Here is a 22,765-nt window from a genome sequence, read left to right on the forward strand (position 1 = left end):
CCTTATTGCAGATCGTGCTTGGGGGTTTAACCAATAAGCCCATGTCTCGCAAGCATAATGTCAGTTTAAAAGTATAGCGGATTTCGAAACCAAACCACTTTCATCTTCGGTGATGTGATATTAGTCATGCCATCAACCTCGTATCACCAGCCTTATTTGCAGATCGTGCTTGGGGGTTTAACCAATAAGCCCATGTCTCGCAAGCAGAATGTCAGTTTAAAAGTATAGCGGATTTCGAAACCAAACCACTTTCATCATCGGTGATGTGATATTAGTCATGCCATCAACCTGTCTCGTCGACCCGTAAAATCGTGGGTAGTACGTCACATTCACCAGCTCACCAATACATGTAATTTTGAATACATCAACGATCATCTTAAGTTAACTGACAAGATTGCTTATCAATATCATCGTGAAATGTTTTATGAAATAAACAACTAACTTATTAAAATTTAAAATTCAATAAAAAATGTGCAATCAACAAAAACTACTCAAAACGTATGGGTATATACGAGTATTAATGATAAATGTAAAATGAGACACGGCCCATTAACCTAGGAGCAATAAAAAAGTACAAACGTGAAAAATATTAATCGTGTAAATATGGTTATTAGCTCCAACTATGAATATAATTGATAGGACTAATGAGCAAAGTCACAAGCAGTCGTCCAACTGTTCAACAACCGAAAAGCCGTGATATATCTCGATTATTGTTATTAATGTGTGGGAGTAAAGTAATTTTCACCGGAGCAATATGCGTACAAATGTCACTGAACTAATAAGCAAAGTCACAAGCAGTCGTCCAACTGTTCAACAACCGAAAAACCGTGTTATATCTCGATTATTGTTATTAATGTGTGGAGGTAAAGTAATGTTCACTGGAGAAATATTCGTACAAATGTCACTGAACTAATAAGCAAAGTCACAAGCAGTCCTCCGATTGTTCAAAAACTCACTTACCATGTTGTATCTCGATTATAGTTATTAAAGAAGTAAATGTACACCGGAGGAATATGCGTACAAACATCACTGGGCTAATGAACAAAGTAATAGCAGCTCTCTGACTGTTCAACAACCCAAAAATCGTGATGTATCCCGATTATTAAGAAACAAAGGAATATTCCCCGGATTAATGAGATTAATTATGAGACATATATTTTAATTTACAATATAAAAATTCATCCGATTTGCATTATTTTATCTTGTCAGACAAGGTTATCATTAAAGTGTAAAGTCGTATCTATTTATCTAATTCAATGATTTTGTGAGTGGTAGGCAAATGTGACTGAACTTACAGATAACAGGGTCACCCAGAGCCAGACACCCCTCTCCCGGCCTGCCAGCAACATCCCTTCATGTCAGTCCGATGACCGACCCACACAGCCGTCTGGTCTAGTTGTCTCCCAGCGAGTATGACATAACACCTTATTTCCATCCCATAATAACACGGTTAGTCACTCCCCGCAATTGTCTTGTTGCTAAATAAATCTTATCGCTTGTCTTGATTACCCAATTAGTTAAATAATAGCTGTTAAATTACTCGACTAATGTGTAACAACGATTTCTATGTTTTAAAAGGCCCATTGAATCACTTGAATCAGTTCCCAACTGTTAAACACAGTCTAATCTCAACACATTCTCTACTGCTGTGAGAGCATCAGTAACATTGAAGCATCATATTTCCACATATTCCCTAAAACGTGGCCAAAAGAAATGTCGCATTTTGTTAAATTTGATGATTTTGAACATAATAAAGTAGCTTAATTACATTTTTTTTGTCAAGTATTAGTATCAAAACACACAAACCAATATTTAAAACTTTAATTTTTGTATCAAATTTACTTTTTGTATTTACTTTTATGATGTGTCTGACAAAGATAGCCTTACTATCGAAAGGCCTTTAAAACAAAAATAAAAGTTTTTCGTATTAGTTTGGGTTTTAAATGTAATTAAGTTAATAGTAACCAATACAAGCTCCATATTCAACATAAGATACTAAGTTTACTTCGTAAAACGATATTGTATTAATCAACGCTTCAACAACTCACCTATATTTGAAAACTGCATAGTTTTGATATTTTTAAACCGTGTTCAGCAGCACAAAAGTATTCAATAAATAAAAGCGAAGTAACATGAGAAATGTTATTGTTATTTTAAAACATACCCATTAATATTGGATGTTTTCGTCAATAGTTTTTGGGAAAATTGATTTCATTCGAAAAAATAATCAGTTTATAATATTTAGTCTAAGCCATCATTTTACCTAACATCCTCAATGCAATTCCTCATACCGATTTTTTAATGCACGGTTCTTTAAATTTTAATTGCTCTATTTTAGATTTAAAAATATATTCTTTCAATAAGTGAATGCAGAGGTACAAGAAAAGTACGTGTGAAACCTTCTGATTTTTAATTAATAAAACAATCAGACTTGTTCTTGAGCAAGTTCCAAATCTGTTACCTCAACCATGACCTGCCGGTGGCAGGCCCCCGCTGACAAGGCAGGCTACGATTGCTGTGTCAACAGACGACTGAGTGTGAGGACATCGATATCGATAACTGCGTAAAACCGGCCTTTCCCTGCCGCACTTCGGCAGCCGTATACAGCTGATCGAAGCTGGGTAAAATCTCTTTGGTTTAATTTACTGAAATGTGCGGTTGGTACAACTGTTTTATCCCCCACTAAACGATATCTTCTTCGTTCACACAAGTGGTGTATTAACATTTTTAGCGGCTCACTCCTCCTATAAATGCAAGTTATTTCAAAGTATCAATGTAATGTATATAATTGCTAACACCTCCTTAGAAGACCATATCATTTTAAACCAGAGCATCAGCGAAAAAAAACTAACTTAAGAACAGAATTACATTCCATCTGCGTACCAAGATACAAGAGATTGTAATCAGACATGTTTTGTGTTTATTTCCAATAAATTGTCCATCAGAAATAGTATATTTACAAACAGGAACCAAATTGATATTTGGCAATTACGTTTTTAACATCTGATGAAAGCTAATTAGAACACAATTTAAAACTAACACATCTAGTTTTGTTTTGATTACATCATAAATCAACACAGTAATAGTATTGTTCAGTTTTAGTATCAAAACTGGTTTTATTTACTTACACCCAACAATGACAAAATTTGAGTTAAGCCCGATGTAAATACTGATATTATGTTCCAGCTGATTTTTATACCCCTGGTAATGAGGTAGCCATAACAATATTTTATGAACCCACTTAGGTATGAAAAAACTGTTATATGTGCAGTATGATAAAATCACGGTTTACGAGGAAAACCACCTATTAGATTACGTGATTATATATCTTTAATTGTTGCCAGTTCTTTCTTTTTAATTAATTAAAGTTAAATTAACTACAAGATTAATTCATGGTCGAAACACCTAATTTTCCACAATAAACAACGCTATTATGACGTGTATTACATCACTTTCAGGTTTGTCCACATTTCTATTGGCGTACAGAAATTCTCAAGAAAGTTGAAAAGCTATTCACGCAAACAGGCCAAGTCATTTAAAAAGAATTTTGAATGTTTAACTTAATAAATTGAATAATACCGCGAAGGACCGGTATATCAATGCGAGAGTCAGAACAGCATCTTGGGTCTGTCAAGTCGTGACTGTGACTGCGTTACCTTCACTACTTTCAACTAAACACACCAATTACACGTCGTTACCTGTCGACACAGCGGCCCAAGGATCACGTCTGATCTCGGTGAAAACTGGCACAACACCAACATTGCAGAGCATTCATCAGATGTGCATGTCTCTGTTAGAGTCTTATATCTTTAAGTTATTTACACAAAGACCTATGTTGTTGTAAAAATACTGTTGTGTAAGTTGATTACATAACAAGTTTTTTAACTGGAGATTTAAGCTACAGGCTAGTTTAAAAAAATGTTTGGGTTAAAAGTTGTTTATTGTTACACTACTTTCCTCTAGAGATGATATATGGTAGACTGTTTTTAAATTAATAAGTTTTGGGGTTTTATATCATAAAAATATGTAATCTTACTTAAACGTTTAGTGGCTACATTCTTCGTGTACATAAAATGAATACAAGTATTGATGAAATAATAAAATGAAAGTAAAGAAGTAATGTATTATCAGTCTAGATTATCATTTATCATTGACTACGAAGACTCAACGTTACCCTGGTCGAAGTTTATTTCACTCAGTATAGTTTCTCTAAAACTAGAAATATGATGGAAATTAAAAGGACGTTGCATTAAATTAACATGTCACTGCATGAGGAACTCGAGGAGGGTGATCCCCAACGTCAAACCAGCACTTAACGTCAAACCAGGTATCTTTTTTAATTATGTTCTCTGGTGCAATGAAGCAAATTTTCGAAGTAGTGGGGAGGTAAACTGCCAGATAGTTTGACTGTGGGCCGCATTGAAACCAAATTATCCGCCCTCACTTTCATAATAAAAAAAAATAAAAAACACACACATATTGGATACATTTAAAACTAGTTTTTTGAAACTATACTGTCTAGGTTTCTGAGAGATGTTCCTCGAGGTTTATAGGAGATAATGTAGATTCTCCAAGATACTCATTATACTAGGGTGTTTGGGAAACCCTGAACATTGCCAGTTTCCAGACAGGTGGATAGGAATAAGTGGTCTGGTCTTTCAAGTCTTCTAGGTCACCCGATCTCAATCTCAATCTCTGGGGATAGCGGAAACACTTCATATAGAAAAAAAACGACCAACAATTTTCGAGAGGACATACAGATAACATGTGAATTGTAGGCAAAGTTGTAACAAGATACTTGTAAATTCAATTGCTAGGCATAACAGAAAAGTAGTGTTACGGTCTGTTTGTAGATTCAATGACAGAACTCAGTTATGCCTGGAAAACAACGGAAAGTCCTATGAGCATTAGTAAGATGACTTCTTTTACTTCATTCTTTTTACTGCATATAGTTCTTGCAATACATTTACTAAATAAGTGTTGAAAGTAAACATACAATCGAATGTGCAACAATTTGTGCACTTCTAATATGATAAGAGATCAAAATATAAGTGTCAAGTTTGAGCGCATAATTGAAGTAATATTTTATTTGATGAGCTATACCAAAGCCTACACCACGTGGGGTTGGAAAAACTCATATCTGTCTGTCTGTCTGGCCGCACGATATCTCGAAAACGACTGACCGTTTTATACACTTGAAAGTGTGAGTAAATCTTCATTTTTACATGAGGAACACTGAGTTCAATTATGGCGCATTTCACTCCATGGAATTTGGCTGAGCGTTTGCGAATATTTTTACATTGGTCTTATGGGTAACCATGATGGCAATGAGAAACTATAATGACAAATAAACTTGTAAACAAAGTCAAAAAACGTAAGAGATTCAAACGTGACATGATATCACATGTGGCCTAACTATCCCACCACACATAACATCATTTTATAGTGACTTGGTATGTAGGCTTTTATTATTTAAACATTGATATGAAACCCAAATTAGTGATAAAAATCTGAATAAAATGTCGAGAAATATTTCATATGTAGTTTTTAAATGTTTGTGTGAAACTTCGTTTGTACAAGAATTAGTTCTATGATGCGACATTTTTTCTTGTGTAGTTATCTTTTATGGTTTGTGTTCGCAGGATATCTTGAGAATGAAATGAACTATAGATTTGATGCTTTGTACACAGACAGCAAAGCCTGTTGAGACAAGTGGTTTGGTAGACGTAGTACATGCAGCTTTATCAATATTTTATATTTTGGCCTCTTTACTGCCTAACTTGTAAAGAGACAATATAAACTTCCCCTCGGTACCCATAAATAAATTGATCTGCCGGAGTTTTGTAATGACTAGAAATAGAACTTTATGTAAAAGTTGTACAGTTTTTTAATTTAATGTGGAGGAAACCACCCCTTACTATTTCAAACTTTGGGTTATGAACATTTTTATATTTCAAGTTGTAACTATAACAGTGGTAGAAACACGGCCATGCATGTTATTATTTAAAAGCTCGTTTCATGAAGTATCGAAAAATGTTGGGGTGAGTTCGGGGATTAATTACAGAAGTGGTATTAAAAAACCAAAACAACACTTTTTCCATACACTTTAAACCACAATTTTGAAACGAATAGAGGTAATAACATTAACCTTTTCTTCGCCTTAATGTTTAGATTCTAAAGATCTTTAAAATTATCTACTTAATACGTTTGTTTCTATTTGAAATTTTTGAAATTACTACATGGAACACACTGTTTTTGGAATATCCTTTATTTTTATGGAGTTGAAACAATTTTTAAACAAATTCGTTGGGGCAGAATTTATAGAGAGAACCGTTTAAACTAAACCTCTTAGATTATCCGTTTAGCCGCATGACATTTAGACATATGAGACGAGTGGGCTGGAGTATCTTGTCTTGTTACCAAACCATGGATATACCTACACGTGTATATAAACAGTGGCGGGATCGCTAACTCCACTGAGTGAGTATTTTTATTGCACTTAATAAAATGGTTTGTTTCTGTCTCTCTCAATATTTCTGCGTCACAAGGCTTACAAATCCGGTCAAATTTAACTAAGTGAGATGTTCTGTAACTGCCTACATCAATATACCCCTCTTACCCCAAGGTTTTAAAGTGCAAATTACTGACTAGTATACAATCTAAATACTGATCGAATCCAGTATAAAGATTATTAATCTTATAACCTCCGGAGTAAATATTTTGCTATCATTAAACCACTAACCGGAGGAGATAATTTAGAGTAAGGTTTTGGCATATATATATATTATCCTCACATACCAAACAGAAAGAGGATATAATTTAGTGTACGGTTATTATTGTTTATAAAAAATTTATAATTTTTTAAATCTCATCATTTGGAATTATATAAGAAAAGACTGCAAATTCAGGAAATAAATCTCTTAGAACGATTTCAGATAATATTAAAATGAAAGGGGGATAGAAAGAAACACTCAAACATGATCTAGTAAATCTAGAACTATATGCAAAAGAGCAACTATTTTAAATGGGATAGTATAACAATATAGTTTTAATGTTATCTCTAACTGTTAAGACTGTGTGGCACTATTTAGTATATAATTTGTACATCAGAACTGGTGAATACAGAATTTCCAGGAGTTGCACATAACTAACAAACCGTGTCGAGATATTGGCGGAAAAGGGTAAATCTACATATCAACTTTACTATGGCGGTTGACTGTTTGAATGGGTGGAGTTCCCTAGCGTTAAACGCTATTGCTAGCCTAAACATGAGTAAGAGGTACATGTTTAGACCTCCCGTCCTTCCAAGATGATATGACTAAGTAAATAGATTCCTGTACCCCTCCTCATGGAATCTCGACAGGAGGCGACCCTACCTCCAGCCTTACCCATCCTGAAAAACGGGAACAAGGCAAAATTCCTTTTATGACTAAGCACAATGACGGGTTTTCTCAAGTGTTTTATACATCCGTTTATTTCGGAGAGTTTAGTTGAGAATCACTATTATTTCTTAAAATACTCCGATACGTGGGAATTAGTGTTTACTGCAATAAAAATAACAATATTTGTGAAACAACGCATTTTAATTCAAAATTACGTGATCTTAAATGAGAGCTTTTATTTTCTTTTTTCCTTTTTGTTTTCACATTTATCAGAAATAATGGTTCTATTTCTCTTAATTTTGCACATAACAATAATGCGTTTAAAAATCAATAATGTTCATACCATTAGGGTTGAGTAGTTATATGTTATGGAAATTCCAAAGTCACAAAACAGAAAATCGTTATAAAATAGTATGAGACTCAAGTTCACTGCAAGTAGTGCCGTGGTCGATGTTGCTCGATTATGGCCCTGGCGATCGCTACGTCGCAGTAGTTGAAGCGTAAGACGCGCAGGCATATGCACACCACATGTCTGACCTTATGTACGTACATGACTGAGGCCGGTGGCTTGGTATTTTACGCGTACATATCTCTTGGTCACTAAATAGGTGGGGTCAAAATGATGAACGCCACTTTCAATCAACGCCACCAACAATCGGTAATAGTTGCTAGATACCATACGATATTTTTCAATACAAAAACCGTCACTGAACTTTTATTGGCACACCCAAGAAGAACCTTTAGCATTACAGTAAACATGTTCTATATTTTAGTGGACTATTTCATATGCAGGAGGAAGATGGTTGTACACGCACACATACATTATTTACTCGAATATTAGTTATAATGTAGTAAAATAATCATAAACTATTATTGATCTATTGTTATTCCAACAGTAAACCCACTTTACAATTTTTCACTAACAATACAGTACTAACGTACCATCAAGATGGTATTCTAATTATTAATAGGTGATCAGACTTAAAAAAAAAAACAACAAAATATAACATTAATTAACAATGACAAACTTTATAAAATTAAAAGTATGAAATACATTTATAAATAATAAAAATAAATTAGATAATTAACAATAGGAGGAGTAACATGTAATAATATTATGAAAACATTAAGTTAGAGACACCAGAGCAAGAATTACATAGCGGAAGAACCTGAAATCCAGCAACGAAAAAAGATTTAAATAAATAATGTAAAAGGAATGTGATACATACGATATGAACACGTTTAATCACGATATGTGATTTTTACGATATGAACATTCAAGAGGTAACATGTTAGCGCCTACTCTTACCTACTGTAATAGGTAGGTACGGTGCCTAATGTTAGCCACACACCGCAGTAAAACTTTGAAATAACTGTCATTATACACAACTGATTTGCTTGCTTAATTTATACCTCTCTTTACCTACCACTTTAAATATCTACCTTGTTTTCTGTTCAAGTGAAACTACTTCCGATTCCGAAAATACTACACAATATTACTACACGATTCCAGGATAAAGAACGCGGACAATCTGTACCACATCAAACTGTACCATAAATTATGTACCTACACAACAAACACGGTTACAATTATGCAATAATAACAATGGTTATTATTTCATGGTTTCAACTGTGTATAAAACAATTCCCGATATAAAATATAGCGCAAGAGTAGCAAAAAGTTATAATTCTTTTTAAAGCGATCATGTAGTTTTATTTTTATAGAATATATGATTGCACACAATTATGAGCATAAAGTAAAATGTTCAATGAGGCTCGTTACCCTCTACGTTGTTACCTGAGTCAAATGGTAATCTTGTACGGCGATGTGTAACTCCTGCTCCATGGTTTACTAGAGGAATGAATGAGCAAAGTAACTTCCACCAGCGTGCTGAGCCCGACAAGTCAGCACAGATATGTCGTCGCTCATCACACCAGGAGTAAAATGGCAAATAACGCACCCAGATCATTAATTGTTTATCAAACAGATTAAAATCAAATATACACCGTTATTTCCTTATAAACTTAACATACCAAAAAATAAATAAAATGTAAACTTGTGCGTTTCATTCAGCGAACGGAATCAGTGACGACTAAAATATTTAATATCCCATAAGAATCCAATGAGTGCAAGTAAATTAACAGATAATAATATTTTCATATTTTTAATATGTCATCTCTTCTGAATGATACTTTTCATCGATCTTTTTCTTAGACCCTAAAACCTTCAACCTTTTCAAGATGTTGTTAATAAGGTAGAATGAAATGTCCCGAAAGTTCTGGCACAAATTCAAGTAGACCGTTGTTATGAAATCTACCCAAATGCACATTTCAGCTTTATGTTATAGCATATGCAGAATATGATTAAGCATAAGTAATATTCCAACTTACTTATAAAGTCTTATAAAGAGTAGATCTACATATATAGTGTAAATGTAAAACACTACACTACTCTCTCTTAAACCCTACTAAAATAAAGAGGATTGAAGCTTTTAAACCTAACACCTTATTTTAAAATGCTCGTTTGAATAAATATAGCGACAAACAACTTTGGAGTGATTCATCAAGGAGACCTCTTAATTTGAAAATGGTCCAAAACCTATCCCCAAATACAGTTGGCAGTGTAAGAGTTTGTCGAGGCACTGAATAAATGCTCGGATTGAATAAATATAGCGACAAACAACTTTTGACTGATTCATCAAGGAGACCTCTTAATTTGAGAATGGTCCAAAACCTATCCCCAAATACAGTTGGCAGTGTAAGAGTTTGTCGAGGCACTGAATAAATGCTCGGATTGAATAAATATAGCGACAAACAACTTTGGACTGATTCATCAAGGAGACCTCTTAATTTGAGAATGGTCCAAAACCTATCCCCAAATACAGTTGGCAGTGTAAGAGTTTGTCGAGGCACGTGAACTCTGGTCTACTATGGTAGCATTCATTTCGTGCTCCCGACTAGATAAATGGTATTCAGGTAAGAGAGGGACATACGAGTATATGTTCAATCTAACAGAAGATTGATGGCAACTGACTCAGTTTTGCCACATCTCCCCCAGTACTGTGCAAATAATATTTCTTCAATTATAGGACGGAAGGAAAATTTGGTGACAGGTTTTCAGAGTATTTTTAAACCTATCACGCCGTTCACAACAGTTAAACCGGTAGTTAATCGTCTTAGATTATGTCACTACATGCTCGCAGTGTTTATCTTAGTTACATATATTCGTATTTGGTATTTTAAGGGGCAAAACGACTAGTAAATTTTACCTATAAAGGAACTTCCTCAGAAGGAATGATAATGTATTAATAAGTTTTGTACTGGCGTTCGTAGGAGTAACAGTTAGTGGTAATTGAATTAGGAACAGACAGAAGAATATTCGTACAAATCGTGGAACTGTCAATCAAACGATTAATCACATCGGAAATGAGTGCCTTCCTTTGTCCATTTCAGGGAACTATCTGAGATAACGCATTCAAGATCCATTCACCAGCTAAAGTAAAAGGTTATTTAATTCCTGTACAGATCATTGCAAATCCACTACACCACTCGCTAGACCAGCTTCTGTTAAATATTGGCAGCAATTTGTAATTCGTTTGATGGGTAAACAACGCCTTTATGGGTATCAAGCGACTCGCTAGAAAATAAGTACTCTTTGATTAACGGTTGTACAGGATTTGGCCGAAAGAAACTATTGACGTTCCTAATGACAACAAGTCGAATATTGGTCCTGTGACTATCCATTGATCGGCCAGAGGTGCGCTCATGTGCAGTTTTTAAATTTCATCCGAATTAAACATTCATGAAGCATTTTTTGGGAAAAGTCCTTGAACTGGTCTTTTTAACGTATATATTTTCGATATTAAAACGCAGAAAATATAAGTTAACGCTACTACAAGTACTCTGTCTTTTTTCACAACACCTGACGCAAATATTAAACTAAAACCTTGTATTTACTAAAAACATTATTGTTGTTTTCACAGTACTGATTATAATGATCTTAGTTTTACACATGGTACAGATTAAAACAGCCGTAAATAAATGTTATAACACAGGAAGTTGAAAATCATTCATAGTTTGTCACTATTTTAAAAGGCTGTAATTTTATATAAAAATTAAGATAAAGACTGTTTTGAAAACGACTCAAACAAGTTGAATTCCTCCGAGCTCTCCCAATTTGAGGAGAGACACAACCAAATCAGAAAATCTTTAAGTATTGTAATATGAATAGATCTAAATAATTCAATATGATAATAATTATGTAAGAAATAAATCAGGGAAGAATGTTACTTGTTTCCGTCCCTCTTAAGGGGCAAACAGTTCAAATTGACTTATCTTATTTGAACTCATAACCCATGTCTTTTTTAATTTTTCTCTTGCCACATAATTATTGTACGGTACCTTGATTGTTGAAAAAGTACTTTAAACGTACCATGGACATAAAAAACCTACTTTAGATAACACATAAAACGCCAAACCCTTTCAGGTGTGACAAGATTTCGAAATATTTATAAGGCATCACAAGGTGATATACTCGCAAACAATAGAATAAGAGTAAATAATACCATTTCAATTCCTAGTAACACACATTCAATGAAATAAACATTAAAGAAATCACAACTTTTTTATTTTTATGATTTAGAATTGCAAGTAGTATCTGCAAATGCAATTATATTTGTAAAGCTTATGGAGTTTATTTGTTAAAACATATTGAGCAAAAGACGTAGTGAGTCTAACAACGTAGGCCTAATATCTCTCCACACGTTATTCTCTGGTTGAACAAAGACTTTTAGCTGCAAATTAAAATTTTGATGGTAAATAATTAAATATAATAGTGCAACTGAAATTGGTTACGTTTGATAACCTCTCTTCACTAGGAGAATAGAATGTCCATTAATTTCACTCAACTTTTGAAAAATTGAGGAAGGATTTGCGTTTACTTTGACTTCAGGTAAAACTCCGTCAATACTAAAGAACAAGTGTATATTGTTGGTGCTAATACACATTACGTACTTCAATCCGACGCGACCATGTGTAGCTGAGTCTCCGTGCGCCCATGGTTACGCTAACACCGGCGCGTCACAGCCACTGTCTCCACCACCACCAGTACCGGAACCGTGCAGATCTCACTGGCTACTGCTGTATTAGCTTCTTAAAGATGGTCATATTAATTTTCGTCATCTTGCTAATGAAGTAACTCGGCTACTGCAAACAGTTCGGTGTTACTGCGGCGGCGCGTGTTTACTAGCTGACTGAGTCTTGCAATCGATTTTGGCTAAGGGATAGCTTCCCTACATATGGAAAAGTTTACCTCTCCACTTGAAATTACAGGTATTTAATGTAGGAAATTTAGGCAATTTAGTAGTTAAATCTAATAAAAAGTGTTAAGATAATAATGAAAAAGATTTTTATAGAATGAATATAAGTAAACTTAAGGGAGTGGCATGTTTTATTAATTTGTATTTATTGTTATATTCAATTTAATTTAAGAAATTAACGGATTTAAAAATATTGTTTCTTAATTAATTTTTATAGGCAAACACATGATAAGCTACCAGAAGCTAGAACTAATGTTCTTATTGTAAAAAGTTCACGTTTTTCATAATGAACATTTTTTTATTTGGGCCTGATTATAAAACTTTGAATGTCTGTAATTTTAAGTCAAGGGATCAATTTTGTCTGTATTTAGGGAAGTTATCTTAAAGCTAGGGGTCAGGGGTTTCATTACTGTATACGGCTCATATAAGTAACCATTCTCCAAATGTTTATACGAAGCAAACCTCTGATATCGAATAGGCTGGAACGCCCGTTCTGGTGTATTAATAATAATCCATATAACTTTTAATACTTTTTTACCGTTTACCGCCTTTTAAATTTAGTAAATAAATGTATCCCATCATTGATCCTTGTACAAAGAGCAATTTCAAAATAATAACTATATCGGAGGTACCGGGTTCGTTTTTTATTCTCACTAATTAAACTGTTTAAAAAAAAAAAAAAACAAAAATGTGAGTAAAAATACTCCGAATTTTGAAAATGCAATATATACAACCCCTTTTTAAAAGCATAACAAGTGGTCAGGAGGGAGGGGATAGGTTGACAAATCTTTGTTTAAATATCTCCATTTTGATCACTGGTTTTGTCTAAAAGTTCTTTTATATAAAAAAAGTGCCAAAGTATGAATATTTCCTTTGGTTAAAGCCATTTAAGTGCCAAATTTCAAGCTTTACACGGCAAGTACCTCTTCAAATCACTGTGATATACCTAAAATCACAAATACTTTTATAGTATACATATCATAGGTGGATGATATGCCTATTTATAGAAGCTACCACACAAAATATACTGTACACAGTGGAACCTTACAGTAACTGGTGTTTTAAGACTTCCTTAAAGCCAACATTGCCCCACATATTCAAGGTGCCGGCCCAAAAATATACTGTACACAGTGGAACCTTACAGTAACTGGTGTTTTAAAGACTTCCTTAAAGCCAACATTGCCCCACATATTCAAGGTGCCGGCCCAAAAATATACTGTACACAGTGGAACCTTACAGTAACTGGTGTTTTAAAGACTTCCTTAAAGCCAACATTGCCCCACATATTCAAGGTGCCGGCCCAAAAATATACTGTACACAGTGGAACCTTGCAGTAACTGGTGTTTTAAGACTTCCTTAAAGCCAACATTGCCCCACATATTCAAGGTGCCGGCCCAAAAATATACTGTACACAGTGGAACCTTACAGTAACTGGTGTTTTAAAGACTTCCTTAAAGCCAACATTGCCCCACATATTCAAGGTGCCGGCCCAAAAATATACTGTACACAGTGGAACCTTACAGTAACTGGTGTTTTAGAGACTTCCTTAAAGCCAACATTGCCCCACATATTCAAGGTGCCGGCCCAAAAATATACTGTACACAGTGGAACCTTACAGTAACTGGTGTTTTAAAGACTTCCTTAAAGCCAACATTGCCCCACATTTTCAAGGTGCCGGCCCAAAAATATACTGTACACAGTGGAACCTTACAGTAACTGGTGTTTTAAAGACTTCCTTAAAGCCAACATTGCCCCACATATTCAAGGTGCCGGCCCAAAAATATACTGTACACAGTGGAACCTTACAGTAACTGGTGTTTTAAAGACTTCCTTAAAGCCAACATTGCCCCACATATTCAAGGTACCGGCCCAAAAATATACTGTACACAGTGGAACCTTACAGTAACTGGTGTTTTAAAGACTTCCTTAAAGCCAACATTGCCCCACATATTCAAGGTGCCAGCCCAAAAATATACTGTACACAGTGGAACCTTACAGTAACTGGTGTTTTAAAGACTTCCTTAAAGCCAACATTGCCCCACATATTCAAGGTACCGGCCCAAAAATATACTGTACACAGTGGAACCTTACAGTAACTGGTGTTTTAAAGACTTCCTTAAAGCCAACATTGCCCCACATTTTCAAGGTGCCGGCCCAAAAATAATTACACATGTAAATGGACACTGTAGCGAATTGGCACGCCAGCCGTCACTCAATGAATGGAATTGGCTTGTGCTCAATTAAAGGAAATCGGGTGACCTGCTGCAAGCAATAAAAAACCGGGCGTAAAGACACGCAAAGGTCACTTGGAAGGGCATCTCACTTTTTCAAGGCCACCGGAACGTCCATCTCAAGTAATAACCGCCGTGCGGAGATTCTGAGAAGACAATGAAATAGGGAGAAGTGACACTGACATTGACTGTGACTCGCGTAGTATGTCATCTCCTAGGAATGTGCTGCCACCGCATCACAGTCTGCAGACAGACAGCCTCCTCCTTTAAATATTGCTGGGTTTTTACACAAAAGCGAATGGATATTTGGGAACAGTGAGGTGAAGAATGGATCAGGAGATATTAAAATTAAGAGTTAATTTATGCCGATGATAAATCGAGGATTGAGTCATCCTCTGACAAATAGCAGTTGCATTGTTTATGACCAGTAATGAGGTTATAAAGTCAGACTTCACTTCTGACTTCCTTCATCTACTTCTTCTCTAACGTTTTGATTTGCTCCGCGAACTTTAGTTTTTTTACTCACCTCACAGCCTGTTATGTGTGTAAATGTTAGCACTGACATGAATTTATGAATCTTATGAATCTTCATCTCTTTGTGAAACACTTTTCATTGTGACATGACTTTTACAATATGAAGACTTTCTTTTTCGTCTATTCTGTGATTAGACAAATGGAGTATTGTCAATCATTTGGAGAGAATCATCACCGAGCATTAGAGGTTTGTAGGTTAGCTTTAAAGCGCGTTGAGTCTGGATTCGATTTCTGCATGAAACCTCAGCCGCGTAACCTCAAGCCTGGAATGTAATCAAGCTCAAAGAGCGGAGCTACGGCTTGTGCGGCCGTCCGGAATAATGGAGTCGCCTTGGCGGGCGACGCGGCGCGCGGTGGTGTCGGTGTCCGCGGGTTTTCGTCACGTCCCTGTCAGCTGATCGTAGACAAGGCCAACCGCACACCGGTGAGCGCCGGCGGGTCAAGAGTTGCTCGCGCTTACTTGTCAACAGCACTCACGTACACGTACGCTGCTGTCACTTTTATAGCACTTACTGGAATATAAACCCTCTGGAAATCTTAAAACATCGCAATAAACCTCTACTCGTTTGCTTTACGATCCTTAGTAACATAACACTAATCTTATCCCTATGTCAAATTAATCCATACGTTAATGTACAGTATACTCCATGACAGTAGTCCCTATATGTGAAATTGAACTTTAATTCAACAGTGGAAAAACTTAGAAGGCAGATTTGAATGCACTTGCTTTTGACCATTGTTACAGATTGGTAGCCTCAACTGCGCAATCACCATTTAGTGTACAAATGCCACCATTTTGTTTCAATTGCTGGAGAGCTGAAATTTTCACAGAATATTTTTAAACCCTATTTAATGAATTGTGTAGAGTTTGAAAATTTTCGGTGCATAACATGTGCAAGTAAAATAAAATTAAACGTTTAAACCTCTTAGTGGGACACCTGGTATATAGAGGATCAAAATTTGTTTTCACTTAATTATCAGGGTCTAAGAGCCTTACAACCTATGGACAAAACCTAATTGAAAAAGTCACTTACCTTGTTTATGTTGTTTTTGTCCCATAAATATTTTTTCTTTAGAGGTATAAGGGATAGAAACTGTACCGATTTAAATATATCGCAAGCGTCACTTTTCAAATGAATTACACGATGATATTTTACAATTATCGACATTGTAAGCTTCAGAAAACTAAAATGTAACTCGGTATAATCTGATCGTTTAAAAAATGACGTGTTATACTGAATATAAAATGGTGGAGATCCTTTATGAATGTATAAAGTTCATTCTGAGCAAGCGTTAGCTGCTGACACGAGCTGAGGTCGTGTGGAGAGGCGCACGCGCTGATACCGATAAAAGAGAACGCTGACCAGCGCATGAGTGAGCGCCCGCGTTTACTGTTTAAAAACTCACAGTTCACAATTAGCTTGGATATTACAGATTTATTACATTTTTGTTATTTTACTATGTTTTTAAATTTACAGCAACCTAAACGGAAAGAAACGTGCCATGTTAAACGGGTGGATATATATGAGAGTTACTCCATAATGGCTGGTTCCCACGATACTGATCGATTTTGGGATTCATAATATTGATATGCAGGATGTCCGCCGAACTCCCAAATAAACGTGAAATGGATGGACGCCTTGATCCCAAAAAAAAACTCCCACAAATTGGCTGTCTACTAGATTAGCCGGCTTTAAAGCCACTAAGACAACGTGATCCGTGCTCTGAGACAACTTGATTCGCATAAAACTTCAGACTTATAAAACATCAGTGCCAGGTGAATAATAAATTTTATCCTCAACTAAGTAAAAGTAGAATTTATCTTGGCAGATTTCTAAATAATTGTTATAATTCTTTTCAAGGAGACAAATTATATGTCAATTCACTCACACCAGTGACATAACTAACACGTAAAATGTCCGACATAAGCCGCGTCGAAACGCGATTTAAACAATTAAATTCTTGTAATATTCACACTGCATGTGGACAGCTTCATTCAACAGATCTAAATCCGAAACTGCCAATAATACGGATCCCTCTGTACAGGTGAGATGAAAGGGGCGGAGCTTTATCGTGACTGGCCGAACCTTAACCAGACAACTACTAATCAGTAAATTAATACGGCTTCTTTATCATAGTCTGCCAGCTTTTCTAAAAATGGATACTATCTTCTTTGTATTTTGTATTTCATTTGACAGAGAATCCATTTTTATAACACGAAAGCATAGTAAAATTACAAACATAAAGTGTTAAAACAGAAAGTACAAATATGTCAAGAAAGTCTATAACAACTGGCTATAAAATCAAGACAACAAGATATTACATGCATAAATTCATTCAGTGTACATACGTACGGTTCATACTACTTAACAATAAAAAAAAAACAAAAGAACTTAATCATTGAATATCTAAATAAAACAATAAAACTCACACATAGTGCAGTCATTGAAGCATTATTCCTCCGAATTTTTTTACTGTGAACCGAATTGCATACAATTTTGGAATTAGGTTAATCTTACCCTTAACTTAAAAAGTGAAAATTATTTGAACTCCGCAACCACCCCTTGGGTTTCAAGGGTTGAAAGGGGGTTAACAATTTGATAATTATTATAGAGAATATGAAATATTACTTACTCTATACTTACATCTTTTTATGTCATACCAAAGTATTTTTTTGTGATTTTTTCAATTTAGGGGTTGTTTGCAAGGGTTGTAAGATTTAAAGGGGTTGAACATGATTTTAATATGAGGTGGTGGTTGCCACCCCTTCTCGGGGGTGAATTAAAAAATCATCTATAAAGTTTTTTCGAAAAATCAAATACTTTTCAAGTTATTGGCAATTGAAAATTCGCAATTTTTTCACGTTTTTCATCGGGTTTTTGCAAATATCTCCAAAAATATACGTTTTATCGAAAATTTTATAAATAACAAAATTGTAGCAGGTAAATAAATAAACAATTTGGTTTTTTATAAAGTATTTTAAGTGCAATATTAAGCTAGATATTAAAGATCAAAGCCGTTTTTTATTTTGTCTGAAATTTAATCGATGTGGTCAATGCCATCTAGCGGCGAGCAGATGCATTTTAGGCATTCTAATAAAAAATGGTTTTGTAGTGCTTGAAATAAGCTTTACAATGAGCACTATTAAAAGTCTTTTGCACGTAAAATAAGTGAGCTGTATTGCAAATAAGAGGAGCATCTAATGTTTTTTCTTTTAAATCAAAGGGTTTCATAAGTGCCATTTCCACCATAATTAAAATTAATCGTATTCCGCCTAGAATTAATTTTATTATGAAGAGTTTGATTGATAGATTGTATCAGTTTGGCTGCTTCAGGACAAATATTTTTCAAAAAAGTCACGATTAAAACAAATTTCAAATTTTAAAAAAAACCACCTTTTTCATATCTAAAAAATGACGACAGATACGTATAAAAGTGTAAGGATGAAAAATTTAGGTATTTTTCTGACAAACAATTGGGTTCTTTTGTTTTTTCTGTCAAACAGAAAATTGACGGAGATATGATTGTTTAAAGAGCGCGTGGCAGCGCAATCACAGCCTCTCTTAAGCCCTTTGACCCTTCACCGTTTTAGAAAAAGTTTTTTACTACATATTGCAATGAAGGATGTTGTAGCTCTCTTAATTACCTTTACAATGGTTTTTTATAAATTGTGATAGCATGAAAATTGTAGGAGTTATGGTCCAAAAACTTATCATTTTTTTCTACTTAGTAACTGAAAATTTCGGGGTGTGAATATTTGGAGCAATGTGAAAGTACGCAGTATAATAGAGACCCAAAACTATTGTAATGTGTATATATACATAATATGGCTCATATATTTTGGAAACGTAGGCATGAATACATACAAACGTTCTTATATGTATATATAACACATTTTAGTGAATTTTATATAATTTGTTAATATTTTATTCAATAAATGGCAATTTTTTTACTCTAAATTAAATTATTTTTTAAAATGTAATCATATATATATATTTACTGTTTTAATTTAGGGGTAGTTTTGAGGGTAGAAAATGATAATCATTTTCGAGAGTGTGGAATAATATTTAAATCCTTTTCATTTTATAAAAAAAATGTTTTTTTAAATTTTTATCGAGGGGTAATTTTCAAGGGTTGAAAGGGGGTTAACAATTTGATAATTATTATAGAGAATATGAAATATTACTTGCTCTATACTTACATCTTTTTATGTCATAACAAAGTATTTTTTTGTGATTTTTTCAATTTAGGGGTTGTTTGCAAGGGTTGTAAGATTTTAAAGGGGTTGAAAATGATTTTAATATGAGGTATTTGTTTTAGAAAACACTTTACAATTCCACCACTTACTATTAGACATGTTTTCTAGCGATAAATTGGCTCAATGTAAATTTTTCCATTAAGGGGTTGTTTACATCCCTTAAAAATAATAGGCGGAGTTCAGATCATTTTCACTTTTTAAGTTAAGGGTAAGATGAGCCTAATTCCAAAATTTCATGCAAATCGGTTTACAGTAAAAAAATTCGGAGGTAAGACCGTATTTTTCGCTTCAATGACTGCACTAACATAAAACATATGTTGATATAATCAATAGTGAGACAATTCAACATTAACTAAAACAAAACTGAGAAATTTAGAACTATTTAACAAAGTGACAAGTAAGAAACAAGATACAGAGTTAACAATATATTAAGATAACAAACAACATTTGTAACAATAATAAACAACAATGCATCGGTCATAAAGTAAATAGTACAAATAACAAACATGGACGAAGTAATTACTATTTAAATATTAATAGAAAAAGGTTATATAGTAATAAACAGACTGCTATTTTGAACTAATGAAAATACTAAATAATTAAATAAAAGTTTCTTTTTTACAGAATTTTCAGGTAACGACTGTGTGCTTCTGGGTGATACGTTTATTAAATCGAAAAGCTTATTTTCTTCACCTTTCTGCGGACAGTTACATAAGAGTTAGAAAGGAATTCGATACTCAACTTAGACTTCATAGCCGAACCGATGAAGCCTAGGCATGGTGGAGTGACACATGTAGGATAAAGAGCAATGACACCTCCTGAAGAGATGCTGCTAACGGGTGTGAGAGAAGCATTTTATATGTACCGAGGCAAGTATATCCGGGCAATCAATCTTGGCGTTGAGCAACTTTTACAAAAAGAGAATATCATGCATATTACGCCGGTCAGCCAAGGGGGGGGGCAGATTGAACCGCACCTCCAGTCGCTCAAGTAGAAGCCTCTGAATTTGAGTATCCAAGCTTGATACCGAACAACCATAATCATCCCCTCTGCACGGCTAGAAGTCTGTCGCAGTGGCCAATTTGGTACGGGGACCAAACAACGCAGCCATACTCCAATATCTGCCTGACAAGAGTCAAGTTAATAATAAAAGGCAATCAGGACCGAAGGAGTCTCTAGATAGTCTTGTCTTTTATCCAAGCATTTTGTTAGTACCACTGCATTCCATTTAAATAAGATAACAAGTGTTAAATAACACTATAATCAATAATTTGAAAATTTAACAGCCTACTGCACTTTCAGATAAAGTACATGCAAACATTGCGAATGTTTGGAGTGCATGTATAATTCAAACTGATTTTTTAAACCTATGTTTGGCAGATCCCGATTTGAGAGACTTCTATAGGAATAGTTAAGAACACTAATGGCTCTTCTATAGGAATAGTTAAGAGCCAAATATACTAACTGAAAATCTTTCTATAGTATGAAATGCATTAGTAAAAAAGATAGTATAGTACAATGCTCTGCCTCCTTAGACTATATGGTAGGGGTAAGGGAAACAATGAAACTGAAAAATGTATTATTCTTTATTGAAATATAATTTACAGCAAAACGCATGTACAGGAGTTGGGCGGGGGACGTCGAAATGTAGTTAGCCGATCCCTTATTGATATTCAATGCTCGATGCGCAACAAATATATTGAATTTCACGTTTCAGCTTTGTGAGACTTGGTGACTTAAGTTGCATAGAATGTGTACTCTTGCTTGTAAAACTTTGAATCATCATCTGGTTGCAAATTGTGCCACTTTGGAAAATTGGCAACCCAGTTCAAGTCTTGCGCTGTGCATGCGTCCGGCAGAACAATAGTATGACAGTAATAAAAGTTTCAGCAGCGTAGCAGATATAATTGGGCTGCTGTGAAGACAACAGCAATCGCTGGTGAGGCCCGCAGGACTAGAGCGAGGACGGGCTGCTGAGTAGTGCTGAGTGATTGCTACTCCCGTCAAGCCTGGCTGTGGCCAATCTGTCTGTCCTACAATGGGAAATGTCACTTGTTGCATACTTCCAATTCCCTATATGGTTTAAAGGGCGTATTGAAAATATTCTTTCTAAATCACGTTGTTTAATAAATCTATAAAGGGTGTTTCATACAAGGTTTCGTTCTCAAATCGATTCTGAGAGAACAGATTACCTTATAATGGTGACCTAAACTCCTTCAACACCAAATCAACCCTTGGAAAACAGTTTATAAAAATACCTTCATGAATTTGTAAGTGCAGAGTGTGCAAAATACATATATAAAGGTTTTGATTCTGGATTTTTCAAATATAAACTCATATAAAGTTGTACATAATTTCAAAGGCCTTTGCAAGCCAAATCCTTTAATGAAAAAGTGAAATATAATACTTGCGTATTTCATGAGTGCAGATATTGACATTCATCAGTGAAAATAAAAACTATTTACAAACAGTTGATTTTGTGAGGAAAACGATATCCGTTATCTCACAATCTATTTGAGCCACCCTCCACGAAACACCCTGCATGTATCTGTATCATATTCACAACCCCTTACTCAATGGCGATGACGAGTCCTTCATTTAAGTTTTACTACCTGCGAGTATTTATAGTCAAATATATTTTTCAATACAGATATTTAAAAACGATTAAAAATTATTCTATATTGCTGATTGATTGCTACTGAGTTTACGGCGTTCTCAGTGAAATTATCACATGCCTTATAAAAAAAACGAACTTGGTTAGCCGGGCTTCGACTCCAGCTTTTTTTTCGATGGGATACAACTTTGTAGATGAGAAGTACTGGTATAGTATTTGATAAATTTCTCATACATCTATGACCAGACCCGGAGGTGCTACCATAGCCTGCAACGATGGTTGGGGACATTAGTGTCAGCTAATGTAGATATGGTCGGCAGGGTAGATTCTAGTGAATGTTGCGTTTAGCTTCACTTCACCTTCCTCATAGTTCAGCGTCTGGAATCTGACTCTGCCACAGACTTGACTCCTGGAATCCTGGAATCATG

General features: G+C 34.8%; 1 protein-coding gene across 4 annotated transcripts in view; it reads right to left on the minus strand.

Annotated features, from left to right (window-relative positions):
- The window catches only part of LOC124362642 (chloride channel protein 2), a 153,010-nt gene that overhangs the window by 88,730 nt on the left and 41,515 nt on the right, over positions 1-22,765 (minus strand). Inside the window, exon 1 of one of the 4 annotated variants that reach the window (XM_046817326.1) lies at positions 12,396-12,562. The exons of 2 other annotated variants lie outside the window; for them this stretch is intronic. In XM_046817326.1, the coding sequence (XP_046673282.1) occupies positions 12,396-12,440 (45 nt within the window). In that variant the 5' untranslated portion in view covers positions 12,441-12,562. Of the gene's footprint in view, positions 1-1,295; positions 1,439-12,395; positions 12,563-22,765 lie in introns of those variants that run through there. One more of the 4 variants, XM_046817323.1, reaches the window with a different exon arrangement.

This window comes from Homalodisca vitripennis, chromosome 5, assembly GCF_021130785.1.
Source record: "Homalodisca vitripennis isolate AUS2020 chromosome 5, UT_GWSS_2.1, whole genome shotgun sequence".
NCBI classification, from domain to species: domain Eukaryota; kingdom Metazoa; phylum Arthropoda; class Insecta; order Hemiptera; family Cicadellidae; genus Homalodisca; species Homalodisca vitripennis.